The sequence below is a fragment of the Lagopus muta genome, chromosome 36, assembly GCF_023343835.1.
Source record: "Lagopus muta isolate bLagMut1 chromosome 36, bLagMut1 primary, whole genome shotgun sequence".
Lineage (NCBI taxonomy): Eukaryota > Metazoa > Chordata > Aves > Galliformes > Phasianidae > Lagopus > Lagopus muta.
In genome coordinates this window covers 220091-246254 of record NC_064468.1, presented here as the reverse complement: position 1 = coordinate 246254, position 26164 = coordinate 220091, and the positions used below count along the sequence as shown (strand labels likewise).

Below are 26164 nucleotides of genomic sequence, written 5' to 3'. Positions count from 1 at the left end.
GTGGTGGCAGGCAGCTCTGGCAGCCAGCTGACGTCCAGACGCTGCCCTCCTCGAGAGACGCAGAAGAAAGCTGGGAAGATGCTTCTTCCTCCTGATGTTTCACTGGTGGATCCTTTCTGCAGGGTTCCTGTCCAAAAGGAGATTTTGAGAGACCGAGGCAATCAAAGACAGAGGGAAGCAGCTCGATCCAAGAGCAGAGAAGTTCCTGCGCGCAGCCCTCGGAACTTCAGCTTCCCCAGAGACAGCGGCCATGTCTCAGGCAGGGGACGACCGCAGTTCCGCTTCCTGCTCTGGGAGAGGAAAGGTAGGGCTGGGTTTCCTTGGCTTGGCTCTTCTTCCTTTTTCTCACGTTGAAGGGAACGGCTGGAGCAGGGGGAGCCCTGCAGGTGCTTTGGGACCTCAGGAACCAGTTGGATGCTGCGCGCGCTGCTGATGGCGTGGGCACGGCTCAGGCCGTATTTTCCCTTAGTGATGAAGAAGGTGTCAGCACTCTGCCGTCCCAGCTCTGGCCCGACCTGGAAGCTGTCTGCAAACCTTGGCTGCCCGTTCCCTCCAACGTTTCTTCTTTCTCTCCTCAGAAGCAGCGCGGCGCGGTTCCCCGCGTTGGGGAGCAGCAGCCAGCAGGCTGCCAGAGATCCCACGGCGCCTGGCAGCGCACAGAGGGACGCGATGGGGACGGGCCGTCCTCAGTGCCGCGCAAAAGTGAGTTTCTGCAGTCCTCTGTCGTGAAGGATGGAGGGATGAATGTGGAGTGTTACTTCTGAGCGGGTGCAGTGCTGTAGGGATGTCCAGTAACCACGGTGGAAGCATGAGAAAGGCCGACAGCGACAGCCGATGGCAGCAGCGAGACAGAAGTCTGTGTGCAAGTGGTGCTGCTGAGAGCTGAGCGCATTCCCTCTAGGGACAAGAGATCCGTGTCTCGACGTTTGCAGCCGGTAGCGTTTTGTTTGCTGGTGCAGCTTTGCTCTGCATTCTGCAGAGCTGTCAGGCAGTCCGGGGTTCCTCTGCTGCCATCTGACAGGAAGGAGAGCAGTAGTGCTTAGTGTAAGCGCAGTGCAGTTTGAACATCAGTTTCTGCTCTGGCTGTAGAACAGCGTCTTTTGGATTTGGGGGGGGTGTGGGCTGACAGGACAGCGCTGCTCCTGGTGTCTGTGCAGTCAGACTGGATCTGTTGTTGCAGGGACGGAGCCTGCGTGTCCGTGGGATGGTGCTGGGCACGGGGGGAAGCGGAAAGCCTCCGCAGGTAAGGAGCTGCTGTGAGCTGTGCTGCGGGTGCTGCCTCTAAGGAGGGCTGCGTGCAGGGCTGTGTGTGATGGAGGAGAGAGGAAAGGGCGCTGCAGATCTGTGCTGACTGCACAAGTGGCACAACGCTGTAGCAGTGGAAAGGAAATTGAAGAAACTGCGCTTGAAGAGCAGCAGTTTGTGTCTGACTGTGCCCAAGTCTTCCTCCAAGGAGCTGCTCTTCATGTCTTTCCTGCTTTCTTTCTGTCAGAAGCTGAGGCCAGCCTCCCTCTGAAGCGCAGCCATGCGGAAAGGCAGGGCAGGAGCACAGAATGGGACGTGGCAGCCAAGAGAGGTACAGACACCCAGCAGGCATCGGGGCTTGGTGCACTGCCTTTCTAATCAGGCTTTGTGCCTGTTCTTTCCTGGGACTGTTGTCACTGTGTGCTGGCTGTGGTCATAAGCACAGTGAGCATTCCTGCACTGATTAGAAATGGGAGCCCACAGTTCACCTGAGATCCCAAGCTCCGTGACTGTGAACACTCCAGATGAGATGTCCCAGCATCGCGGCCCATTCTGCAGACTGAAAGCAGCAGTGCGCCCTGGTTCAATCTCGTTGCTTCTTGTCTTTTCACAGAGATCGGTGCTGAGCCAAACGGCCATCTCCACGTGAAGGTGGTGCAGCAGGGGCGTTCCGAGAGAGCTTGTCTCCCTGAGAGAGCTCCAGCTCCTCTCCAGGCTGGAGGGCTTCCTGGCAGAGCAGGTCCCAGCACAGGGGGAAGAGCTTCCCCTGCCGCGTGCCCCCGCTCCGTCGGCAAGGCCCAGGCTGGATGCAAACGCAAGGCCTTGGAGGAAGGGACACCAGCAGCAGCGCAGCTGCCTGCCCACAAGAGAGCGAGGGCTGAGAGCGGAGGCAGCGTGCCGGCTCCAGCAGCGCAGCCTGGGCCTGCCGCAGCGCGGAGCTCCGGGCGCAGAGGTGAGCAGGGCTGTGTACCGCTGTGCTGAGCTGCTGCCCTTTGCCAGCACGCTGAGTTTGCTCAGGGTCTGCTTTGCCTTTTCCTTTTGTGTCGAGGGGAAATGGGTTGAAGGCTGCCAAGTCTGAAGGCAGCCAGGTGCCAGAATGTGCAACCCCGTCTCTTTAACTGCATGGTGGTCTTCTGCACGTCCCACTGGAAAGGTCATTCACTGGGGGGTTCCTCGTCCAATTTCCTTTGTCTTTTTTCTGCCGTCTGCTTTTACGGTACCCACGTTTCTGCAGTTTTGCTGTTGACAAAAGAAATTCCTCTTTTTTTTTTCTTGCCTGATAGCAAGAAGACAACGCCAGAAACAAAGGAGAGCAGAACTGAAGAAGGCTTCTCTGAGAGCCGCAGCTGCACGTGCAGAGGTGAGTCCTCGGTGAGCACAGACGCGGCTCTTGTTGTTGTCAGGGCCTCCGTCTGTCAGACATGGAAGAGATTTCCCAAGGGAAGCGCTGTCCTGTTTCTACACTCGCTCTGTTTCTTTCCAGTCCTCCGCCATGAACAGCCTGGTGGAGATGATGCAGAAGCTGCAGCTGCACGACTGAGAGGAGGAGCATCAGCAGGCAGCGCTGCAGTGCGCGGCGTTGCAGGGCAGCGCTCCGAGTGCCGCCCAACTCGGCACTCCAACTTTGGTTGTAGTCAATAAAAACATGGCATGCTAACTCAGAGAACGATGCCGTAGAGATTGCTGAGTTTCCCAGGGCAGCGCTGAGTACTTTTTGCTTTATGCTGAGTGTACAATGAGCCAAGTTCCCCAAAAGGACAGCGTTTCCTCTGGGCTGTTGGTCCAGAGCAGCATCTCTGCACTTAGGACCGCCACGCTGCCATCCCGGCACTGCTCTGCCCACAGACAGCGCTCCAGGTCGTGGCGCTCAGAAGGCGCCCCTCTGTCGTGCAGCCCTCCCCAGCGCCTGCCTGCCTGTCCCTGTGTGGGCTGCGATGGAGCTTTTCCTTTGCAGCGCCTGGTGTGACGCCGTGTCCTGGTTCCGTCGGTGCCATCCTGCAGGCTGCTGTGCACAGCGCAGTGCTGCGGAGCTGTGCTTCCCGGCCCTGTGCTCTCCGGCACTCTGGTGTGAGTTCTGCCTCTCCCAGGCATCTCCTGTTCCCAGGAACCTCCGCTGCTCCCTTGCACGCAGCTCTGTGTGCACAGCCCTGTGCAGAACCGCACACCCACGTGCAAGGACTTCCCTGCACACACCGCTGTGCATCCACACGCACAAGCACATCCTCGCACGGCCCTGTGTGCACACTCCATCCGTGTGCACACAACCGTGTGCAAAACCACACAGCCTTGTGCAAAGACCTCGATGCACAGCCCCGTGTTCGCGCACACACACACCCGTGTGCAAACCCACCCCTTTGCACAGCAACACGCATGAAGACACGAGCGCAGCTGCAGCCCTGCACACAGCCGTGCACACACACACACATGTGCAAAAGTGACATTCACGTGCAAACACCCTGCACACACCCTCGTGCAATGCACACTGATATGCAGCATCACCTCTAAGATGATAGGAGGGCTGGAGCACCTCTGCTACGAGGAAAGGCTGAGGGAGCTGGGCTTGTTTAGCTTGGAGCAGACAAGGCTCCAGGGAGACCTCATGGTGGCCTTGCAGTGCTTGAAGGAAGTGTATAAACAGGAGGGGGAACGGCTGCCTGTGAGGGAGGAGAGACCCCATAGGAACACAGAGAGACCCAATAGGGACACACGGACAACCCATAGGGACCCCATAGAGTTCCCATAGGGACACCTAGGGACAAATAGGGACCCCAAAGGTACACATAGGGACACATGGAGCCCCATAGAGACCCAATAGGGACCCAAAGGGACACACAGTGACACATAGGGATCCCAGAGGGACAAAGGGACAAACCTTAGGGGTCCCATAGAGTCCCCATAGGGACCCCATAGGGACCCCAAGGGACACACAGGGACACAGACAGACCCCATAGCATAGGGACCCCATAGGAAAATACAGGGACCCACAGGAGGACCCCATAGGGAAACATGGGGACCCCATAGGGACACAGAGAGACCCCATAGGGACCCCATAGGGACACATCGAGCCCCATAGAGACACATAAAGAACCCATAGAGACCCCATAGGGACCCCAGAGAGACCCCATAGGGTTCCTGTAGGGACACAGAGAGACCCCATAGTGACAAACAGACAACCCACAGGGACCCCATAGAGATCCGATAGGGACCCACAGGGACCCATAGGGACACAGGGAGCCCCATAGAGACGCATAAAGACCCCCTAGATCCCCCATCGGGACCCCAGAGGAGAAGCAGAGCTGCAGAGCAGGAGCAGAGCTGCGTTCCCAGGGCACTCTGTGCTCACGGAGGCAGCAGAGCTCCTGCAGGTCACCCCGTGCTCTTCTTCGCCCGCTCTTCTTCGTCGGCTCTTCTTCGTCTCCCTGCTGCTCAGCTGCGCTGTGCCTCATGGTGAGGCCTGTCCTGTCGGACGTTCTCCCGTTCCATTGGACTCGCGGCTGCCAATTCTCATGACGCTGCATGGCGGCGTGTTACCTGGCGTTCTGAGCAATCCCTTGGCTTCTCCTCAGGCCGTTGCCGCTGCTTTTCATTCTGTTGGGGTCCCCTTTTTCCGGAGGCGCGGATTCTGCGACATCCCTCCGCCCCGCAGGTCGCAGAACCGGGCCGAAGCAGCCCTCAAAGCGCTGACCTGGGGAACCCTTAGGAGGCCCGAAGCCTCCTGGCAGCCAGCTGGGCCAGGCCGGAAGCCGGCGGGCCACTCAGGGCAGCGCAGCCAGGCGAAAGGCGGTGGCCGGCCGGCCCGTGTAGCTCTGCTCTTCTGGAGCCCTCCGGGCTGGCCGGGGGACCGTGGCAGGCAAGAGCCGGCTGGCCTGGGTAGCCCGGACAGGCCAGCAGCCACCCGGCCAGGCTAGGAGCCGGCTGCCCGCTCAGGAAGGCAGTGCGAGGCCCAGGCCGCCCTGCCGGAGCAGATCCCGCCTGGCTGCCGTGCCCGAAGCGGCAGCCTGGTTGTCTGCCTATGGGGTCTCTATGGGTGTCTTTCCCTATGGGGGCTCTCTGTGTCCCTGTGTGTCCCTGTGGGGTCTCCATATGCTTTCTCTGTGTCCCTACTGGGTCCCTATGTGTCCCTTTGATGTCTCTATGTATCCCTATGGGGTCCCTATGGGGTCCCTGTCTGTCCCTATGCTGTCCCTGTGGGGTCTCTCTGTGTCCCTGTTGGGTCTCTATGTCTCCCTCTTTGTCCCTAGGGGGTCTCTGTGGGGTCCCATGTCTGCCCACAGGCTCTGATGGACGCTCTGATGCCCTCCCGCAATGCTTTCTCCCTCCACCGGCGCAAACAGACGCAGTGACGCCATCGCAGGCAGTGTGGGGATGTTGAAAGGATGTTTATTGATGGTTCTGCCCCTCGACATTTCGCTCCAGGTCTCCTCGGTTGGTCTGCAGAAGGGAAGGCTGCGGGGTGACGGCGTCGCAGCCTTCCATCCCGAAAGGGAGCCTGCGGACGGGAGGGGAGTCGGCTCTGATGGCGTGGCTGATGGTCAGCCAAGGGAAGTGGTGCCGAGTGGAAGATGGGATGTCGGGTCGGATCGCTGTGCGCAGCGCTGCGGGAACCGAACGCCCAGAGAGGCTGCGGGTGCCCCGTCCCTGGAGGCCGGGTCGGACGGAGCCCTGGGCAGCCCGCTTGCGTCGGAGATGTGCTGCGGCTGGGATTCACGCCTCTGTTCTGCGGCCTCTGCACTGGGCGCACCATGCCCGCATCAGCATGGCCAGCGTGGGGCACCTCCTGCGGGGGGGGGCCTCGCTCTGCGCAGCCTGACTCTCGGGAGCCTCCGTTTCTTCCCGTATGGGCGGCAGCGATCCAGAGCGGCGGACGGGAGGCTCCTCGGGCAGCCTGGGCTCCGCACGAGGCGCTGATGCTGCCGCCCGCTCCAGCGCTTCCTGCGCCGCCCTCTTCTTCATCACCCTCTGCCTGAGGAGCCACACCGAGTCACACGTCAGCGGGAGCCTGGATGCTCTGCCGTGCGGCTCTGTGAACGCAGCCCTGGAGGCAGATCTTCGGGAACCTCCTTGGAACGCTGCTGTCCTCAAGGTGATCTGAGAGGGCGAGTGCTTGGCCACCGGCAGGATTCGCGCCGCACCCGCACGATGGGCTTTTCCTGCTTCCAGTTCCTCGGGGAATCTCACGTGTTTGCCTCCCGGTGCTCGGCGCAGCTCTTCCTGGCTCCACGTTTCTGCCTCCCCCTGCGGCTGGCAGCTCACCGGCTGCTCCTGGGCTTCGGGCAGCGGCCGGATCGGTGGCAGCAGACTGGAAGGACAGAGCGGGAGGGGGCCGCGTGAGTGGTCGATGGCTTTGGGCCGCACGCCGCCAGCCTGAGCCGGGAGCCTGGGCCGCAACATAGCCCTGCCCACAGGCTGCTCGCCGGCTGCCCTGCGGCTCCCGAGACGCGCAGAGGGGCGGCCCTGTGAGCCGGGGGGTCCCGGTCCTCATCCCCACCAACAGGGACCCTTTGGGGCTGGGGAATGGGCTCTCGTCGGGTCGCCCCTGTGCGCACGGCAGCCCGGAGCCTCCAGCCTCACCTGGCCCTGGAGCTCTTCTTCAGCAGCAAGCTCCTGATCCGCCGGAGCCGTTCTCCATCCATGCTGTCCGAGCTCAGCCGCTTGATGAAGGTCGGCCGGGCAGCAAATCTCACTGCAATGGGGAAGGGGAGGCGTCGGCTTTGGGAAAGAGGAGCCGGGGGGCGACGACGAGGTGGCGGGGTGACTTTTGGGGGCCGGATCCTTCCGTCGGGGGAGGGCAGGGCCTGAGATCCGCCCGGGCCAAGCCGGGGCAGGGGGCACGGCACAGCCAGCGCCTTCGTTTGGGAGAGGCCGGCAGTCACTGATGGGAAGGGGCCGGGGGCCGATGGCTTCGGGGCCGTGCTGAGCTGGCGGGAAGCTGGGCCGCCATCAGAGCCCTGGGCTGATGGTCAGCGGGGCATTTCCCAGCTCCGCTTGGCTGCCCGTGCCGCGGGAAGGAGCCGGTGGCTGCTTTACCTGTCTTGCCCTGGTCGCGAGGTGGGAGAGGTGGCAAAGCGTCGTCTTGCTTTGTTTTCTCCCGACCAGAGAGGCTCGCTGAGGCCTTGCGGCGCGTTGTGGGCGGTGCTTTGGGCACCAACTCCATGTGACACCTGCGCGAGAGGAGAAGACGGAGCGGTGTGACGCAGCGCTCCAGCGCTCCTTGCTGCTCTCTGGCCGTCTGCTCCCAGGCATGTTGTCACGCTGCGTGCAGCACGCTGCTTTCTAAAGCCACGAGCAGGGTCCGTCGGGACGGGGGCAGGGGAAATAGCTTCCAAGGGCAGGAGGGAAGGTTTGGGTCGGACGTAAGGAAGGAGCGCTGGACAGAAGGGCGGCGAGGCACCGCAGCATCTTGCCCAGAGAGCTGGTGGACGCCCAGACGGGCAGTCGAGGCCTGCTGGACCAGGCTCAGAGCAACCTCCTCTGGGGTCCCTGTTCCCCACAGGGGGGTGGGCAAAGTGCCTTTTGGGGTTCCGTCCAGCCCAGCTCAGTCTGCGATCCCACGACACACGCTCACGGGCAGGACGGGCACGGACACGAGGAACAAGTGCTGCGCAACGAGAGCCGAGCGGCCGCACCAGGCAGCAGCCACCGCCACCAACGCACTCACATGGGAAAGACGATGAGGCAGCCGGAGAGCGCCAGGGAGGCCACCGGTGCCGCCGGGGACACCACCGCGTTCAGCAGCCAGGGGGCCTGTGGGGGAGAAACAGGGAGGAGGTGGGACGTCCTGGTCACGGCTGAGGCGCCGGGGACGCGGGGAGCCCGAGGCAGGGAGAGCCGGCAGCAGCTCGGCACTCGCACGGCCCGAGCGGCCGGCAGCTCCTGGTGGGCCGCATGCGGGCACCGCGAGGTCGCGGCTCCGCCTGGGCCGCGCAGAAACGGCGGCTCACCTTGAGAGCAGCTCTGCTGAGCTCCTCTTTCCCAGACAGCTGCTCCAGGAAGCTGTAGTAGAATCTCATGTGGAACGTCAGCCCGTCTATGAGCAGCACGCCGATGTCCTTCAGCACGACGGCCACGTTCTGCCCGTCCCGCAGGCAGCCGGAGAGCATGGACACGGTGCTCTGGATGCCGGTCTTCACGCTCTCCCAGCTCACGGCGGCGCCTGCGGCCACTCTGCTGTATCTCAGCGGCTCCAACTTCCTGTGCACTGAAAGATGTGAGGGACAGAATTGACGGCAGGGTTGGTTTCCCACAGGCGCTTCCCTAGAAGAGCTGCTGGTGGACCTCAGCCGGAACGGCCCCGCGTTTGGACAGGCTCCTCAGAGGGGGAGCTTTGCTGGTGGGCACAGAGGTGGTGGCCGTCGGCCCCGTCCACGCAGCCGGAAGCAGCGGAATCCCCCCTCCTACCTGGCAGGGGCTCCCTGCGGGCCTTGAGGTGGTGCGTGGCCATGAGGTTGGCGGCCAGGTGGAACACGGGCCACCGCAGAGTCACGGTCCCGTCCTCGGTCCAGACGTCTTTGGAGACGGTGTCAAAGGAGCCGAAGGTGGGAATCCAGACCCCCTGTGGGCGGAAGAGAAAAGCAGGGCAGAAGGGTTACGGGCCGGCCAGGGGGAAGAGGCGCAGGGCTCCGACGCAGGGACAGAGCTCAGGAGCCTCTGCCGCCGCTCAGAGGCACGAGCCGGGGCGTGGGAACGGCTTTGGGAAGGGCCGCACGGCGCTCTCCTGCCCCTCGCCCTCCCAGATGCGGCACAGCAGGCGGGGTGGAAGCGGCCTCGCGGGATCCAGAGGCTTCCAGAGAGTGGCATCGGCCCCAAGATCCGACAACGCCCGGCACGAGGGATCGTGCGTCTGCAGGGAGCCCGTGGGACGCCCAGGAGAGAAGTGCGGGGGGAGTCTCCCGCTGCGTATGCAGGGGAAGCCTCAGAGGAAGCCCAGGCCGGACGGGGAGAGGAGGAACCGCCGGCCAACGCACCTTGTGTGCCACGAGCTGCTCCCGGACGTAGGCGGCCACCGCGTCCCAGACGGCGACTCGCACTGCAGGACAGAGGAAAAGCAGGTCACGCTCCGATCCGCCGCTGCCCGGCGCCCCTCCGGCTGCCAGGCGGGAGCGAGGCGGCAGAGCGATGCGCCGTCTCTGCACCAAGGGTGGCCGCAGCCCCGCTCCAAGCTGGCCGCAGCCCTGCACACCTTTGCTGTTCGTGTCCATGGGTCTGGAGGCGCGCCCCGCTGCGGGGCCGGCCTCGCTCCTCCTGTTCCGCCTCGTGCCGGCGGCTCTCTCCTCGTTCGCGCCAGCCATGCTGGAGCTCCTCCTGCAGACGCGTCTGCTCTCGGACAGATGCTCCTCCAGGATGCGGGACCCGCCGCCGCGCTCTGCCTTTATACCCCCCTGGGCGCCCGTGTCACAAACGTCGTCGCGGCGACGCCATGACGGCGCGGCCGGTGCTGGCCGCTGCCCATTGTGATGCTGGCGGCGGCAGCTGCTGCCCGGCCCGGCTGGGAGTGCCGGCCCCCCTCTGCCTGCTCTCCCTTCGTTCCTCTGCTCGCCATGCCATCGGCATCCTCAGCAGCCCTGTGCTCCAGACCCCTCACCACTTTCGTTGCCCTTCTCTGCACACTGGGGCCTCAACATCTGTCCTGCAGTCAGGGGCCCAAAACTGAACACAGCGTTCAAGGTGCGGCCTCTACGGGTCCCCATGGCACCCTATGGATACTTATGGCACCCAAGCAAGGGTGGACTAGGGAGCCTCGTAGGTCCGCATGGCACCCTATAAATCCTAATGCATCCCTAAGGCACCCTACAGGTCCCCATAGCACTCTATGGATCCTAATGGGTCCCCCTGGTACCCTAAGGATCCTAATGGGTCCCTAAAGCACCCTACAGGTCACCATGTCACCCTGAGGATCCCAAAGGGTCTCTAAAGCACCCTATGGGTTTCCCTGGCACCCTATGGATCCTAATGGTTCTCTAAAACACCCAATGGGTCCCCGTGGCACCCTATGGGTCCTAACAGGTTCCCCTGGCACCCTATGGATGCTAACGGGTCCCTAAGACACCCTATGGATCCCTATGGGTCCCCATGGCACCCTAAGGGTCCTAATAGGTCTCTAAGTCACCCTACGGTCCCCATAGCACCCTACGGATTCTAATGGTCCATAAGGCACCCTGAGGATCCTAATGGGACCCTATGGCACCCTATGGATCCTAGTGGGTCCCCATGGCACCCTATAGATCCGAATGGGTCCCTATGGCACCCTATGGATCATAATAGTTCCCTAAGGCACCCTAGAAGTCCCCATGGCACCCCATGGATTCTAATGAGTCCCCATGGCACCCTATGAATCCTAATGGGTCCCTAAGGCACCCTATGGGTCCTAATGGGTCCCTGAGGCACACTACTGTCCCCATAGCACCCTATGGATCCTAATGGGTTTCTAAGACACCCTATGGGTCCTAATGGGTCCCTAAGGCACCCTACGGTCCCCATAGCACCCTACGGATCCTAATGGTTCATGAGGCACCCTGAGGATCCTAATGTGTCCCTAAGGCACCCTATGGATCCTAATGTGTCCCTAAGGTACCCTATGAATCGCAATAGGTCCCTAAGGCACTGAATGGGTCCCCATGGCACCCTATGGATCCCTATGGGTCCCCATGGCACCCTAGGCATCCTAATGGGTCCCTAAGGCACTCTGTGGGTCTCTGTTGCACCCTATAAATCCTAACAGGTCCCTAAAGCACCCTAGGGGTGCTGAAGCACCCTAGGGATCCTAATGGTCCCTAGGGCACCCTGTGGGTCCCAGTGGGTCCCTAAGGCACCCTATGGATCCTAAAGGGTCCCCATGGCACCCTATGGAACCTAATGGGTCCCTAAAGCACCCTATGTGTTCCTATGGCACCCTATGAATCCTAAGGGGTCCCTGAGGCACCCTACGAGTCCCCGTGGCACCCTATGGATCCTAATGGGTCCCTAAAACATCCTACGGATCCCTAAGGCACCCTATGGATCCTAATGGGCCTCCATGGCACCCTATGGTATGCTAGTGGCTGCCTAAGGCACCCTATGTGTCCCCATGGCATCCTATGGATCCTAATGGGTTGCGAACGCCCCCTACGGGTCCCCATGGCAGCCTACGGATGCTAATAGGTCCCCAAGGCATTCTATGGGTTCCTATGCACCCTAAGGATCCTAATAGGTTCCCTTGGCACCCCATGGATCCTAATGGCTCCCTAAGGCACCCTACAGGTCCCCATGGCACCCTATGGATCCTAATGGGACCCTAAAGCACCCTAAGGGTCCCCATTACACCCTATGGATCCTAGTGGTTCCCTAAGGCACCCTACATTTCCCTGTGGCACCCTATAAATCCAAACAATTCCCTAAGGCACCCTAGAGGTCCTAAGGCACCTGATGGGTCCTAATGCTCCTAAGGCACCCTGAGGATCCTTATGGGACCTTATGGCACCCTGTGGATCATAGTGGGTCCCTAAGGCATCCAATGGATACTATTGGGTACCTAAGGCACCCTAGAGTCCCCGTGGCACCCTATGGATCCTAATGGGTCTCCATGGCAACCTATGGTATGCTAGTGGCTCCTTAAGGCACCCTATGGGTCCCCATGGCACCCTATGTATCCTAATGGGTTGCGAACGCCCTCTACGGGTCCCCATGTGTTGCAGTATGCGCCCGTTCTGCTCCCCGGGGAGACTGCAGCTTGGCCAGTTACTGAGGTGACACCACTGTGATGAGCAGCAAATGGCGTTTATTACACGTATTCACTAGCTTATATAGCCTAAGTGCTTCGTTTATGCCCCTAAGGGCACGAACCACCCATCTATCATAGAGCAGGGAGAGGGCCTAACGCGTCACACCCCGCGGGGGGGTCTCGCAGCCTCGCAGTTGCTGACAACATCTCCCCCCTCTCCATGCTCAAGAAAGTCTACTACAACTCAAGAGGACCCTAACCCGTACACCCCAAAATCCCCGCACTGCGCCTATACATGCCATTGTCCTCTCGGTTAAGCTTTGCCCCGTTACATCCCGATTCGCAAAATAATCCTACCCTAATAACTCTATAACCTATTAACCTAATGACAACCTCCTAACTTAATTATCCTAATGTCTTCAACCATACTTATATATGTAATATACCCATAAGTATGAAGCGTGTTAATATTAGACTTAGTGCAACTATAACCGAATATAGAATAGAGTTAAGCAGAGTTAAACATTCCCGTCGCTTTGATGGACCATCTCAGAAGCACTTCCCGTCAGTGGTGTTCTCCGTCCTTCTTTGCTCTCAGATGTGATGTCTCCCTCTTGTGTCGTGGTGAACAGTGATCAAGGTTTTCTGTCCATTATCTCTGACGCGTTTTAGCAGTTGGTACAAACCCTCATGTTGCAGAAGCTTCCTTACCAAAGCGAAATTCATTCCACTTGGAGTAGGTGATAGGTCTTGAATCACCGTGTAGGTAGCCTGCAAGAACTGATGTGATGTTACCGACACTTAACAATTAAAGCCTACGATACTGGTGAAGTTATAGACAAAGAGATTAGAGATTACTGATTAGAGTGATTGCTGATAGCTCTAGTGGCACTACCTATGCCCAATATATACCAACATTGTCTCAGGTACCTGTTGGAACGTACTTCAAAAATAACAAACGTCTGTTCAGTATCAAGGCAGATGTCTCAAGCCTTGAGAGCATTGCTCTCACAAACCCGCTGTATGGAATTGCTTGTTCTCCAGGCCTCAATCTGGCCACCTGTCCATGAAGGGAACCCATTCTAATGCCTACACTTAAAGCACGGGCCTTTATCCCTTTCTTCCCCGACCCGAGTAGCTGACATCACCGTGGTCTTAACCGCAGAACTAACCGAAGCGGCCATTCCCTGCATGGCGGCTGCTAGTCCCTCATAAGTTAATGGTGTGGCCCTCTGATGATCTAACACATACTTAATAAGCTCCCCTGGGGTAGTTAGAGTTCCCGGCGCTGCTCTGATGATTTGCTGGATGTCTGGCAACGATTTCTGCTTAAGACAATCCATTATGACTGGGGATTGGACCTCCCGTGGGAGATCAGATCCCTCCACTGCACGGATTCGCAAAGTCAGAAAATGACTCAGAGGGGCCCTGCTTGATGTCTGCCCACGGAAGCACAGGTTCCGCAACCTTAGCCAATTCTCGCAGGGCTTGAAGGGCCGCAGTTGTAACGGCTGCCAGCTCTCCTGCTCTAAGCAATGTTGCTTTGCCCTCCGGGGATCCCACCATTCCATCTGCCAGGCCCTGAAGACGTGCAAGATTAGTTCTATCGCCTCTGCGCTGGCCGTTGGCTGGATGGTGGGGGTCACGGGTGGCAGCAGCCACCACAGCTTGAAGTAGTCTATTCCATTCATCATACCACAGGGTGTATTGTACAGGCTCAAGAATAACATGCATAAGGTTCACCACATCGTGTGGCAAGAGACTAGAAGCCATGAGAGCTTCCACCGCTGCCATGGTAACAGGGGAATGCAGACCTTTGCTTTTAACTAAATCCGAGAGGCGAGTAATCGCTTTGGAATCCAAAGGAGTCCAAGCTGCACCCTCTGGTTTTACCACCACCGGGAGAGTAAGCGCGGTACCTGCCGGATCTGCAGCCCGTATGTCTTCTCTCACACGAGCCCAATCAGTGAGGGTAGGCGGGCCCCATGGAGCTGTCGATATGGGACCACGCCCCTCCTGAGCGGACCCCGGGGCCATCCCCGTCGGAACGCCCCCCCCACAGCAAAGCGGCGCGGGACAATCCACGCCCCTCGGGGGGTGGCCGCCGTAGCAAGCGGAATCGGGCAGTAGGTGAGTCCCGCCCCCGCTGCCGCATTCCACAGGTCGCACCACAACTCCTCCAGACATCTCTCCCTCTCCAAGGACCCTCTTATCAGCTGTGCCAGAAGTTATACCGCATTCCTCCGCAGGCCCCCCTCCCCCTTTATCTTTGAAGGGCTTAAGTGAAGGATATAAGCTGCAAGCCGGGTAAGGAGGTGGGTCCTCCTCTTTATGGTGTGATTGTTCCTGCTCCGCTTCGTTCTTCTTTATCCCCAGGGTCGTTGTTTCTGGTGGGGCCGAAGGAGTCAGCGCCATCTTGCCCTCCAGCGAACCTGTAGGGGAGACAAGACCCCCCCCGGCCCTAACCCCAGCAGATCCCTAGCACGGTCACCTGCAATCTTCTCCTCTTTCGCTTTCCTAAGAGCTGTCAAAATTAATCCCCACACTTTAAACTCCGCAACTTTTTGAGTGGACATTGCCCTCTGTGAGAGCACAGCAGTAAATGAATCCCAATTATCAGGATCATATAAGTCAGAAGGGGATGATAATAGCCCCTCCTTCTCCAGCAACGAGAGTGTCGCTGAAACCTCCTTCTTAGAAGGAACATTTTTCCCGCAATAAATTTTGCATGCATGAACAATCACCTTTATGACGGCTTCCATAACGCCTCTGGCCGAACGTATGTCTGGCCTTCTCCTGCCGTTTCCCCTAGTGCCAGAGGGATCCTGGCTCCTTTTCCCGAGCCTCCTGCCTGACAAGGAGTAATGCGCACTCCTCCCCGTCCCTGGGCTTCCACCACTCCGCGGATTTGAATTTACGGCTCTGCAGTGGGATCCTACAGAACAGCTGACTCACCCCCAGGTATCACGGCGGTCGGGGTCAACACTTGTTGCAGTAAACGCCCGTTCCGCTTCCCTGGGAGACCGTAGCTGGGCCAACTACTGAGGTGACACCAATGTGATGAGCAGCAAATGGCGTTTATTACACGTATACACTAGCTTATATAGCCTAAGTGCTTCGTTTACGCCCCTAAGGGCACGAACCACCCATCTATCATAGAGCAGGGAGAGGGCCTAACGCGTCACACCCCGCGGGGGGGGTCTCGCAGTCTCACAGTTGCTGACAACAATGGTGTCCCTATGTGTCCATGTGGGGTCCCTATGGGGTCTCTCTGCCGTCTGTGTTCCTATGGGGCCTCCATGGCGTCTCCAATGGGTTTCTCTGTGTCCCTGTGGTCCCTATGAGGTCCCTACGTGTCCCTATGGGGTCTTGCGGGGTCTCTTTCTGTCCCCATGGGGTCCCTATGGGGTCTCCCTCTGTCTCTATGTGGCCTCTGTGTGTCCATACGTGTCCCTCTGGGGTCCCTAATGGGTCCCTATGGGGTCCCTGCGTGTCCCTATGGGGCCTCTATGGAGTCTCCAATGGGTCTCTCTGAGTCCCAGTGGGGTCCCTATGTGCCCCTTTGTGTCCCTATGGGTCCCTATGGAGTCTCTCTGTGTCCCTTTTGGGTCTCTGTGGGGTCTCTCTGTGTCCCTCTGTGTCCCTATCGGGTCCCTATGTGTCCCTCTTGGTCCCTGTGGGGTCCCTATGGGGTCAGTGCGTGTCCCTATGGGGTTCCTATGTGCCTGTGTGTGTCTCTATGAGGTGCCTGTGGCGTGTCTGTGTGCCCCTGTGGGGACCCTGCAAGCAGCAGAGCGCAGAGAGAACCGCGCTCCCTGTTTTCCCCTCTTGCCGACGCTGCTCTCTTTCTCCCCCGGCTCCTCACCGGCTCAGTGCTGCAGGTTCGCCGTCCTTCGCGACGCTTCGCTCCTCGCACGAACGCCAAGTCAACCCGCTCCGAGTCCCGGGGCCGCGCCACAGGGCCCCGCTCCGCTCCCGCGCCACCGCCTCCTGGCGTCGCGACGCGATGACGTCACTCGGCGGGGACGGCGCCGTCGCTATGGAGACGCCGCCGCGCAAGCGCCGTCGCCGCGGGGGCGGCTTCCCGCGCAGCAACGAGGGAGGCTCGCCGTCGCCACGGCAACGCGGCCGCACGAAGCCCCCGGGGGGCGAACGGAGAGCCGTCAGGGATGGGGTGCGGAGGCGCGGGAGCGAGCGGGGCAGGGCGGAGCTCCGGGGATGGCGGCCGGGAGTGGGGCTGCGGGGGGGAGATCCGCAGGGAGATGCGGCGAGGGGAAGGTGGGGGAGGGGCGGGGAGGGAGGGAGGAAGGGAAGGGGTGCAGAGAGGTGAGGGGAGGGAGGGGAGAAGGGAGGGCTGGTGGTGACAGGACAAGGGGAACGGCTTAAACTGAGCCAGGGGAGGTTGAGGTCAGATGGGAGGGAGGAGGAAGTTTTTCCCCCCGAGGGCGGTGAGGCACTGGCACAGGCTGCCCAAGGAGGCTGTGGGTGCCGCAGCCCTGCAGGCGGTGGAGGCCAGGCTGGATGTGGCTCTGGGCAGCCTGGGCTGCTGGTTGGCGACCTGCACGCAGCAGGGGGTTGGAAGCAGGTGAGCGGTGCGGGGCTTTGCAGCTGGTCGGGGGGCTGCAAAGGCAGGCTGAGGGAGCTGGGCTTGTTCAGCCTGGAGGAAAGAAGGCTGCGGGGTGAGCTCCCTGCCGCCTGCAGCAGCTCAAGGGAGCCTGCAGACAGGAGGGGAGGGAAGTCTGGGGAAGGGGAGATGGCAGCAGGACGAGGGGAAACGGTTTGGAGTGGAGGGAGGGGAGATGGAGGTTGGACGTCAGGGGGAAGTTCTGCACCGAGAGATGGAGAGGGACTGGAACAGCTGCCCAGAGAGGCTGTGGATGCAGAGCAACAGTCCTGTGATGTTGGGTGGTTTCCTTTCAGCTGTGTGTGTGCATCGGTGCCAGGCTGTCTGTGCGGAATCCTTCTCTTGTGGCCTCAGGCAGCAATCCGGGGGGCCCAAGTTTCAGCGCTGAAGGGAAGCGGTGAGCAGCTCAGTTCCTTCTGTCCTCGCAGGCCGTGCCTTCTGCCAGCTGCTTTCTCCTTTTGTGGCCTTCTGGGGTTTGATCGATGGCTGGAAGTGGGAGCCGAGTGGGAATTCTGAGAGGGGATCCTTGGGACGATGGCTGCCAGCACCAGGTATGGCGTGCAGAACTCAGGAGGGCGGTGAAGGTTTGCAAGGCTTCCTTTCGTATTCAGTTCTGGCCGAGGACTTGCTGCGTTGTTCCGGACGCCTTCTTCTCCGTTAAACTCCCAAAGGAACCTGGTGGCACGGATGCTGTGTGTGTTCCTGCTGGAAGCCAGCTGCTGCCTTGAGGATGGCGTCGTATCTGACCCATCTGCCGTGCTCCCGAGTCTCCTCGTGTCCTCAGAGAGCCCCAGTGCATCCATTCCGTCCGGGCTGCTTTATTCCCTGCTGAGACTGGAAGGGGCTTCAGAAAGCTCAGCACAACGGGCTGCTGCTCCAGCGTGGAAAGCAGAGAGCCCCCTCTGCGGGAATGGAACTCGATGATCTCGGGGGTCCCCTCCAACCCAAACCGTTCTATGATGCTGTGCTTTACAGACCCAGCCAGGTGAGAGAGCTGGGTGCCTGCGTTGGAAATGGGGCAGGGAGGTAAGCGTCCCCCTCTGCTCGGCATTAGAGACCACTGGGATCCGCAGGGTGACATGGGGACCGGTAGGGTGCCTTAGGGAGCCATTAGGATCCAAAGGGAGCTATGGGGATCCATTAGAATCCATAGGGTGCCTTAGGAACCCATGAGGATATATAGGGTGCCACGGGGACCCACAGTGTGCCTTAGGGACTCATTAGGATTTGTAGGGTGCCAGGGGGAACCATTAGGATCCATTGGGTGCCAGGAGGACCCATAGGGTGCCTTAGGGAGCCATTAGGATCCTTAGGGTGCCATGAAGACTCCTAGGGTGCCTGAGGGAACCATTAGGATTCATAGGGTGCCATGGGGACTTTTAGGGAGCTTTAGAGACCCATTATGATCTATAGAATGCCATGGGGTTCCATTAGGATGAATAGTGTGCCAGGGAGACCCATTAGGATCCATGGGGTGCCATGGGGATCCCTAGGGTGCTTGAGGGACGCACTAGAATTGTAGGGTGCCATGGGTACCCAAAGTGTGCTTTAGGGACCCATTAGGATTCATAGGGTGCCACAAGGACCCGTAGAGTGCCTGAGGGACCTGTTAGGATCCATAAGGTGCAAGGGGGATCCACAGGGTGCCTTAGGAACTCATTATAATTTGTAGGGTGCTATGGGGACCCATTAGAATCCATAGGGTGCCATGGGGACCCCTAGGGTGCCTTAGGAGCCATTAGGATTCATAGGGTGCCATGGGGACCTGTAGGGTGCCTTAGGGACCCATTAGAATCCGTAGGGTGCCTTGGGGACCCATAGAGTGTTATGGGGACACCTAGGGTGCCTTAGGGACCCACTAGAATTTTAGGATGCCTTGGGGATTCATAGGGTGCCTTAGGGACACTTTAGGAGCCATAGGGTGCCATGGAAACATATAGGGTGCCTTAGGGACCCATTAGAATCCATAGGGTGCTATGGGGACCCATAGGGTGTATTAGGGACTCGTTAGGATGCATAGGATTCCATGGGGACACACAGAGTGCTTTAGGGACCCATTAGGATCCATCGGGTGCCATGGGGACCCATAGGGTGCCTTAGGGACCAGTTAGGATCCATCGGGTGCCATGGGGACCCACAGGGTGCCGTAGGGACTCATTAGGATTTGTAGGGTGCCATGGGGACCCATTAGGATCCATATGGTGCCATGGAGACCCGTAGGGTGCCTTAGGGACCCACTAGGATTTGTAGGGTGCCAGGGGGACCCATAGGGTGCCTTAGGGACACATGAGGATCCATAGGGTGCTATGGGGACCCATTAGGATCCATAGGGTGCCTTAGGGACCCCTAGGGTGCCTTAGGGAGCCATTAGGATCCATCGGGTGCCATGGGGACCCATAGGGTGCCTTAGGGACTCATTAGGATCCATAGGGTGCCACGGGGACACACAGGGTGCCTTAGGGAGCCATTAGGATTCATAGGGTGCCATGGGGACCCATGGGGTGCCTTATGGACCCATTAGGAATTGTAGGGTGCCATGGGGACCCATAGGGTGCCTTAGGGACTCATTAGGATCCATAGGGTGCCATGAGGACACACAGGGTGCCTTAGGGACACGTTAGGAGCCATACGGTGTCATGGAAACATATAGAGTGCCTTAGAGACCCATTAGAATCCATAGGGTGCTATGGGGACCCATAGGGTGCCTTAGGGACTCGTTAGGATGCATAGGATTCCACGGGGACACACAGAGTGCCTTAGGGACCCATTTGGATCCATAAGGTGCCATGGGGACCCATAGGGTGCCTTAGGGACCCATTAGGATCAATAGGGTGCCACGGGGACCCACAGGGTGCCTTAGTGACTCATTAGGATTTGTAGGGTGCCATGGGGACCCCTAGGGTGCCTTAGGGACCCATTAGGATTTTAGGATGCCTTGGGGATTCATAGGGTGCCTTAGGGACATTTTGGGAGCCACAGTGTGCCATGGAAACATATAGGGTGCCTTAGGGACCCATTAGAATCCATAGGGTGCCAGGAGGACCCATAGGGTGCCTCAGGGAGCCATTAGGATCCATAGGGTGCCATGAGGAAACACAGGGTGCCTTAGGGACACGTTAGGAGCCATACGGTGCCATGGAAACATATATGGTGCCTTAGGGACCCATTAGAATCCATAGGGTGCTATGGGGACCCATAGGGTGCCTTAGGGACCCATTAGGATGCATAGGATTCCACGGGGACACACAGAGTGCCTTAGGGAGCCATTAGGATCTATAGGGTTCAAGGAGGACCCATAGGGTGCCTTAGGGACCCATTAGGATACATAGGGTGCCACGGGGACACCCAGGGTGACTTAGGGACTCATTAGGAATTGTAGGGTGCTATGGGCACCCATTGGGATCCATATGGTGCCATGGGGACCCCTAGGGTGCCTTATGGACCCATTAGGATTTGTAGGGTGCCAGGGGGACCCATAGGGTGCCTTAGGGACCCATTAGGATCAATAGGGTGCCACGGGGACCCACAGGGTGCCTTAGGGACTCATTAGGATTTGTAGGGTGCCTTAGGGAGCTATTAGGATCCATAGGGTGTCAGGGGGACCCATAGGGTTCCTTAGGGACACATTAGGATACATAGGGTGCCAGGGGGACCCATAGGGTGCCATGAGGACTCACAGGGAGCCTTAGGGACACGTTAGGAGCCATTGCGTTCCATGTAAACATATAGGGTGCCTTAGGGACCCATTAGAATCTATAGGGTGCTATGGGGACATATAGGGTGCCTTAGGAACCGGTTAGGATGCATAGGGTTCCACGGGGACACACAGAGTGACTTAGGGAGCCATTAGGATCCATCAGGTGCCATGGGGACCCATAGGGTGCCTTAGGGACCCGTTAGGATCCATAGGGTGCCACGGGGGCACACAGGGAGCCATTAGGATCCATAGGATGCCATGGGGATCAGTTAGGATCCATGGGTGCTTTAGGGATCTCTTAGGATGCATAGGGTTCACCGGGGAAATGCAGAGTGACATGGGGACCCATTAGGATTCATAGGGTGCCATGGGGACTCATTAGGATCTATCGGGTGCCATGGGGACCCACAGCGTGCCTTAGGGACCCACTAGAATTTTAGGGTGGCATTGGGACCCATAGGGTGCCACGAGGACGCACAGGGTGGCTTAGGGACACTTTAGGAGCCATACGGTGCCATGGAAACATATAGGGTGCCTTAGGGCAACATTAGAATCTATAGGGTGCTATGGGGACCCATAGGGTGCCTTAGGGACCCGTTAGGATCAATAGGTTTCCACGGGGATACGCAGAGTTCCTTAGGGAGCCATTAGGATCCATAGTGTGCCATGGGGACCATAGGGTGCTTTAGGGATCTGTTAGGATCCATAGAGTGACATGGGGACCCATTAGGATTCATAGGGTGCCTTAGGAACCCATTAGGATATATAGAGTGCCATGGGGATCCCTAGGGTGCCTGAGAGACCCAATAGAATTTTGGGGTGGCATTGGGACCTATAGGGTGCCACGAGGACACACAGGGTGCCTTAGGGACACGTTAGGAGCCATAGGGTTCCATGAAAACATATAGGGTGCCTTAGGGACCCATTAGAATCCATAGGGTGCTATGGGGACACATAGGGTGCCTTAGGGACTTGTTAGGATGCATAGGGTTCCACGGGGAAATACAGAGTGCCTTAGGGAGCCATTAGGATCCATAGGGAGCCTTGGGGACCCATAGGGTGCCTTAGGGACCCATTAGGATTTGTAGTGTGCCTTAGGGAACCATAGGGTGCCTTAGGGAGCCATTAGGATCCATATGTTGCCTGGGTTACCAGGTGAGCTGGGTTGGTGCCGGCTGGGTGCCGGGAGGTGTCTCAGCAGAAAAGCTGGGCTGGGGAGCAGTTGCCAGCTCCGGCGGTGCCCCTCAGCACGGCTGTTTGCAGGGGAAATGGTTCTTGTTCAGCTTCCATCCCACGTTTCAGTGAGGATGATGAGACGTCCTTCCTCCCCTGGAAATTCACGGCTGAGCCCCGCCTTCACGTTGCACATTGAAAAGCAGGGAGAGCACAAGCTTCTCAGAGCACAGCTCGTGCCCCCTGCCCCACGGGTGGCTGGGTGCAGAGCTGTTGAGGAGATGGAGAAGGGCGCTTGCTGGCACAAGCCGTGGCAGTCAGACCCAAACTGGACGTGGTGGCAGGCAGCTCTGGCAGCCAGCTGACGTCCAGACGCTGCCCTCCTCGAGAGACGCAGAAGAAAGCTGGGAAGATGCTTCTTCCTCCTGATGTTTCACTGGTGGATCCTTTCTGCAGGGTTCCTGTCCAAAAGGAGATTTTGAGAGACCGAGGCAATCAAAGACAGAGGGAAGCAGCTCGATCCAAGAGCAGAGAAGTTCCTGCGCGCAGCCCTCGGAACTTCAGCTTCCCCAGAGACAGCGGCCATGTCTCAGGCAGGGGACGACCGCAGTTCCGCTTCCTGCTCTGGGAGAGGAAAGGTAGGGCTGGGTTTCCTTGGCTTGGCTCTTCTTCCTTTTTCTCACGTTGAAGGGAACGGCTGGAGCAGGGGGAGCCCTGCAGGTGCTTTGGGACCTCAGGAACCAGTTGGATGCTGCGCGCGCTGCTGATGGCGTGGGCACGGCTCAGGCCGTATTTTCCCTTAGTGATGAAGAAGGTGTCAGCACTCTGCCGTCCCAGCTCTGGCCCGACCTGGAAGCTGTCTGCAAACCTTGGCTGCCCGTTCCCTCCAACGTTTCTTCTTTCTCTCCTCAGAAGCAGCGCGGCGCGGTTCCCCGCGTTGGGGAGCAGCAGCCAGCAGGCTGCCAGAGATCCCACGGCGCCTGGCAGCGCACAGAGGGACGCGATGGGGACGGGCCGTCCTCAGTGCCGCGCAAAAGTGAGTTTCTGCAGTCCTCTGTCGTGAAGGATGGAGGGATGAATGTGGAGTGTTACTTCTGAGCGGGTGCAGTGCTGTAGGGATGTCCAGTAACCACGGTGGAAGCATGAGAAAGGCCGACAGCGACAGCCGATGGCAGCAGCGAGACAGAAGTCTGTGTGCAAGTGGTGCTGCTGAGAGCTGAGCGCATTCCCTCTAGGGACAAGAGATCCGTGTCTCGACGTTTGCAGCCGGTAGCGTTTTGTTTGCTGGTGCAGCTTTGCTCTGCATTCTGCAGAGCTGTCAGGCAGTCCGGGGTTCCTCTGCTGCCATCTGACAGGAAGGAGAGCAGTAGTGCTTAGTGTAAGCGCAGTGCAGTTTGAACATCAGTTTCTGCTCTGGCTGTAGAACAGCGTCTTTTGGATTTGGGGGGGGTGTGGGCTGACAGGACAGCGCTGCTCCTGGTGTCTGTGCAGTCAGACTGGATCTGTTGTTGCAGGGACGGAGCCTGCGTGTCCGTGGGATGGTGCTGGGCACGGGGGGAAGCGGAAAGCCTCCGCAGGTAAGGAGCTGCTGTGAGCTGTGCTGCGGGTGCTGCCTCTAAGGAGGGCTGCGTGCAGGGCTGTGTGTGATGGAGGAGAGAGGAAAGGGCGCTGCAGATCTGTGCTGACTGCACAAGTGGCACAACGCTGTAGCAGTGGAAAGGAAATTGAAGAAACTGCGCTTGAAGAGCAGCAGTTTGTGTCTGACTGTGCCCAAGTCTTCCTCCAAGGAGCTGCTCTTCATGTCTTTCCTGCTTTCTTTCTGTCAGAAGCTGAGGCCAGCCTCCCTCTGAAGCGCAGCCATGCGGAAAGGCAGGGCAGGAGCACAGAATGGGACGTGGCAGCCAAGAGAGGTACAGACACCCAGCAGGCATCGGGGCTTGGTGCACTGCCTTTCTAATCAGGCTTTGTGCCTGTTCTTTCCTGGGACTGTTGTCACTGTGTGCTGGCTGTGGTCATAAGCACAGTGAGCATTCCTGCACTGATTAGAAATGGGAGCCCACAGTTCACCTGAGATCCCAAGCTCCGTGACTGTGAACACTCCAGATGAGATGTCCCAGCATCGCGGCCCATTCTGCAGACTGAAAGCAGCAGTGCGCCCTGGTTCAATCTCGTTGCTTCTTGTCTTTTCACAGAGATCGGTGCTGAGCCAAACGGCCATCTCCACGTGAAGGTGGTGCAGCAGGGGCGTTCCGAGAGAGCTTGTCTCCCTGAGAGAGCTCCAGCTCCTCTCCAGGCTGGAGGGCTTCCTGGCAGAGCAGGTCCCAGCACAGGGGGAAGAGCTTCCCCTGCCGCGTGCCCCCGCTCCGTCGGCAAGGCCCAGGCTGGATGCAAACGCAAGGCCTTGGAGGAAGGGACACCAGCAGCAGCGCAGCTGCCTGCCCACAAGAGAGCGAGGGCTGAGAGCGGAGGCAGCGTGCCGGCTCCAGCAGCGCAGCCTGGGCCTGCCGCAGCGCGGAGCTCCGGGCGCAGAGGTGAGCAGGGCTGTGTACCGCTGTGCTGAGCTGCTGCCCTTTGCCAGCACGCTGAGTTTGCTCAGGGTCTGCTTTGCCTTTTCCTTTTGTGTCGAGGGGAAATGGGTTGAAGGCTGCCAAGTCTGAAGGCAGCCAGGTGCCAGAATGTGCAACCCCGTCTCTTTAACTGCATGGTGGTCTTCTGCACGTCCCACTGGAAAGGTCATTCACTGGGGGGTTCCTCGTCCAATTTCCTTTGTCTTTTTTCTGCCGTCTGCTTTTACGGTACCCACGTTTCTGCAGTTTTGCTGTTGACAAAAGAAATTCCTCTTTTTTTTTTCTTGCCTGATAGCAAGAAGACAACGCCAGAAACAAAGGAGAGCAGAACTGAAGAAGGCTTCTCTGAGAGCCGCAGCTGCACGTGCAGAGGTGAGTCCTCGGTGAGCACAGACGCGGCTCTTGTTGTTGTCAGGGCCTCCGTCTGTCAGACATGGAAGAGATTTCCCAAGGGAAGCGCTGTCCTGTTTCTACACTCGCTCTGTTTCTTTCCAGTCCTCCGCCATGAACAGCCTGGTGGAGATGATGCAGAAGCTGCAGCTGCACGACTGAGAGGAGGAGCATCAGCAGGCAGCGCTGCAGTGCGCGGCGTTGCAGGGCAGCGCTCCGAGTGCCGCCCAACTCGGCACTCCAACTTTGGTTGTAGTCAATAAAAACATGGCATGCTAACTCAGAGAACGATGCCGTAGAGATTGCTGAGTTTCCCAGGGCAGCGCTGAGTACTTTTTGCTTTATGCTGAGTGTACAATGAGCCAAGTTCCCCAAAAGGACAGCGTTTCCTCTGGGCTGTTGGTCCAGAGCAGCATCTCTGCACTTAGGACCGCCACGCTGCCATCCCGGCACTGCTCTGCCCACAGACAGCGCTCCAGGTCGTGGCGCTCAGAAGGCGCCCCTCTGTCGTGCAGCCCTCCCCAGCGCCTGCCTGCCTGTCCCTGTGTGGGCTGCGATGGAGCTTTTCCTTTGCAGCGCCTGGTGTGACGCCGTGTCCTGGTTCCGTCGGTGCCATCCTGCAGGCTGCTGTGCACAGCGCAGTGCTGCGGAGCTGTGCTTCCCGGCCCTGTGCTCTCCGGCACTCTGGTGTGAGTTCTGCCTCTCCCAGGCATCTCCTGTTCCCAGGAACCTCCGCTGCTCCCTTGCACGCAGCTCTGTGTGCACAGCCCTGTGCAGAACCGCACACCCACGTGCAAGGACTTCCCTGCACACACCGCTGTGCATCCACACGCACAAGCACATCCTCGCACGGCCCTGTGTGCACACTCCATCCGTGTGCACACAACCGTGTGCAAAACCACACAGCCTTGTGCAAAGACCTCGATGCACAGCCCCGTGTTCGCGCACACACACACCCGTGTGCAAACCCACCCCTTTGCACAGCAACACGCATGAAGACACGAGCGCAGCTGCAGCCCTGCACACAGCCGTGCACACACACACACATGTGCAAAAGTGACATTCACGTGCAAACACCCTGCACACACCCTCGTGCAATGCACACTGATATGCAGCATCACCTCTAAGATGATAGGAGGGCTGGAGCACCTCTGCTACGAGGAAAGGCTGAGGGAGCTGGGCTTGTTTAGCTTGGAGCAGACAAGGCTCCAGGGAGACCTCATGGTGGCCTTGCAGTGCTTGAAGGAAGTGTATAAACAGGAGGGGGAACGGCTGCCTGTGAGGGAGGAGAGACCCCATAGGAACACAGAGAGACCCAATAGGGACACACGGACAACCCATAGGGACCCCATAGAGTTCCCATAGGGACACCTAGGGACAAATAGGGACCCCAAAGGTACACATAGGGACACATGGAGCCCCATAGAGACCCAATAGGGACCCAAAGGGACACACAGTGACACATAGGGATCCCAGAGGGACAAAGGGACAAACCTTAGGGGTCCCATAGAGTCCCCATAGGGACCCCATAGGGACCCCAAGGGACACACAGGGACACAGACAGACCCCATAGCATAGGGACCCCATAGGAAAATACAGGGACCCACAGGAGGACCCCATAGGGAAACATGGGGACCCCATAGGGACACAGAGAGACCCCATAGGGACCCCATAGGGACACATCGAGCCCCATAGAGACACATAAAGAACCCATAGAGACCCCATAGGGACCCCAGAGAGACCCCATAGGGTTCCTGTAGGGACACAGAGAG

The 26164-nt window shown here is 59.0% G+C and overlaps 3 protein-coding genes across 4 annotated transcripts in view; 2 read left to right on the top strand and 1 right to left on the bottom strand.

The window, feature by feature from the left end:
* LOC125686352 (uncharacterized) overlaps positions 1–26164 on the bottom strand; it is a 194286-nt gene that overhangs the window by 46104 nt on the left and 122018 nt on the right. The gene's annotated exons all lie outside the window — the stretch shown is intronic.
* Positions 131–2888, top strand: LOC125686358 (zinc finger CCCH domain-containing protein 11A-like). Its single transcript, XM_048930261.1, has 7 exons — positions 131–304; positions 579–702; positions 1181–1243; positions 1493–1576; positions 1859–2197; positions 2529–2605; positions 2729–2888. The coding sequence occupies exons 1-7, from the start codon at positions 251–253 to the stop codon at positions 2783–2785; spliced, it is 798 nt and encodes a 265-aa protein (XP_048786218.1). The 5' UTR covers positions 131–250; the 3' UTR covers positions 2786–2888.
* On the top strand, positions 21900–24657 carry LOC125686357 (zinc finger CCCH domain-containing protein 11A-like). The gene is made up of 7 exons (XM_048930260.1): positions 21900–22073; positions 22348–22471; positions 22950–23012; positions 23262–23345; positions 23628–23966; positions 24298–24374; positions 24498–24657. Exons 1-7 carry the CDS (start codon positions 22020–22022, stop codon positions 24552–24554), a joined length of 798 nt encoding a protein of 265 aa, XP_048786217.1. The 5' UTR covers positions 21900–22019; the 3' UTR covers positions 24555–24657.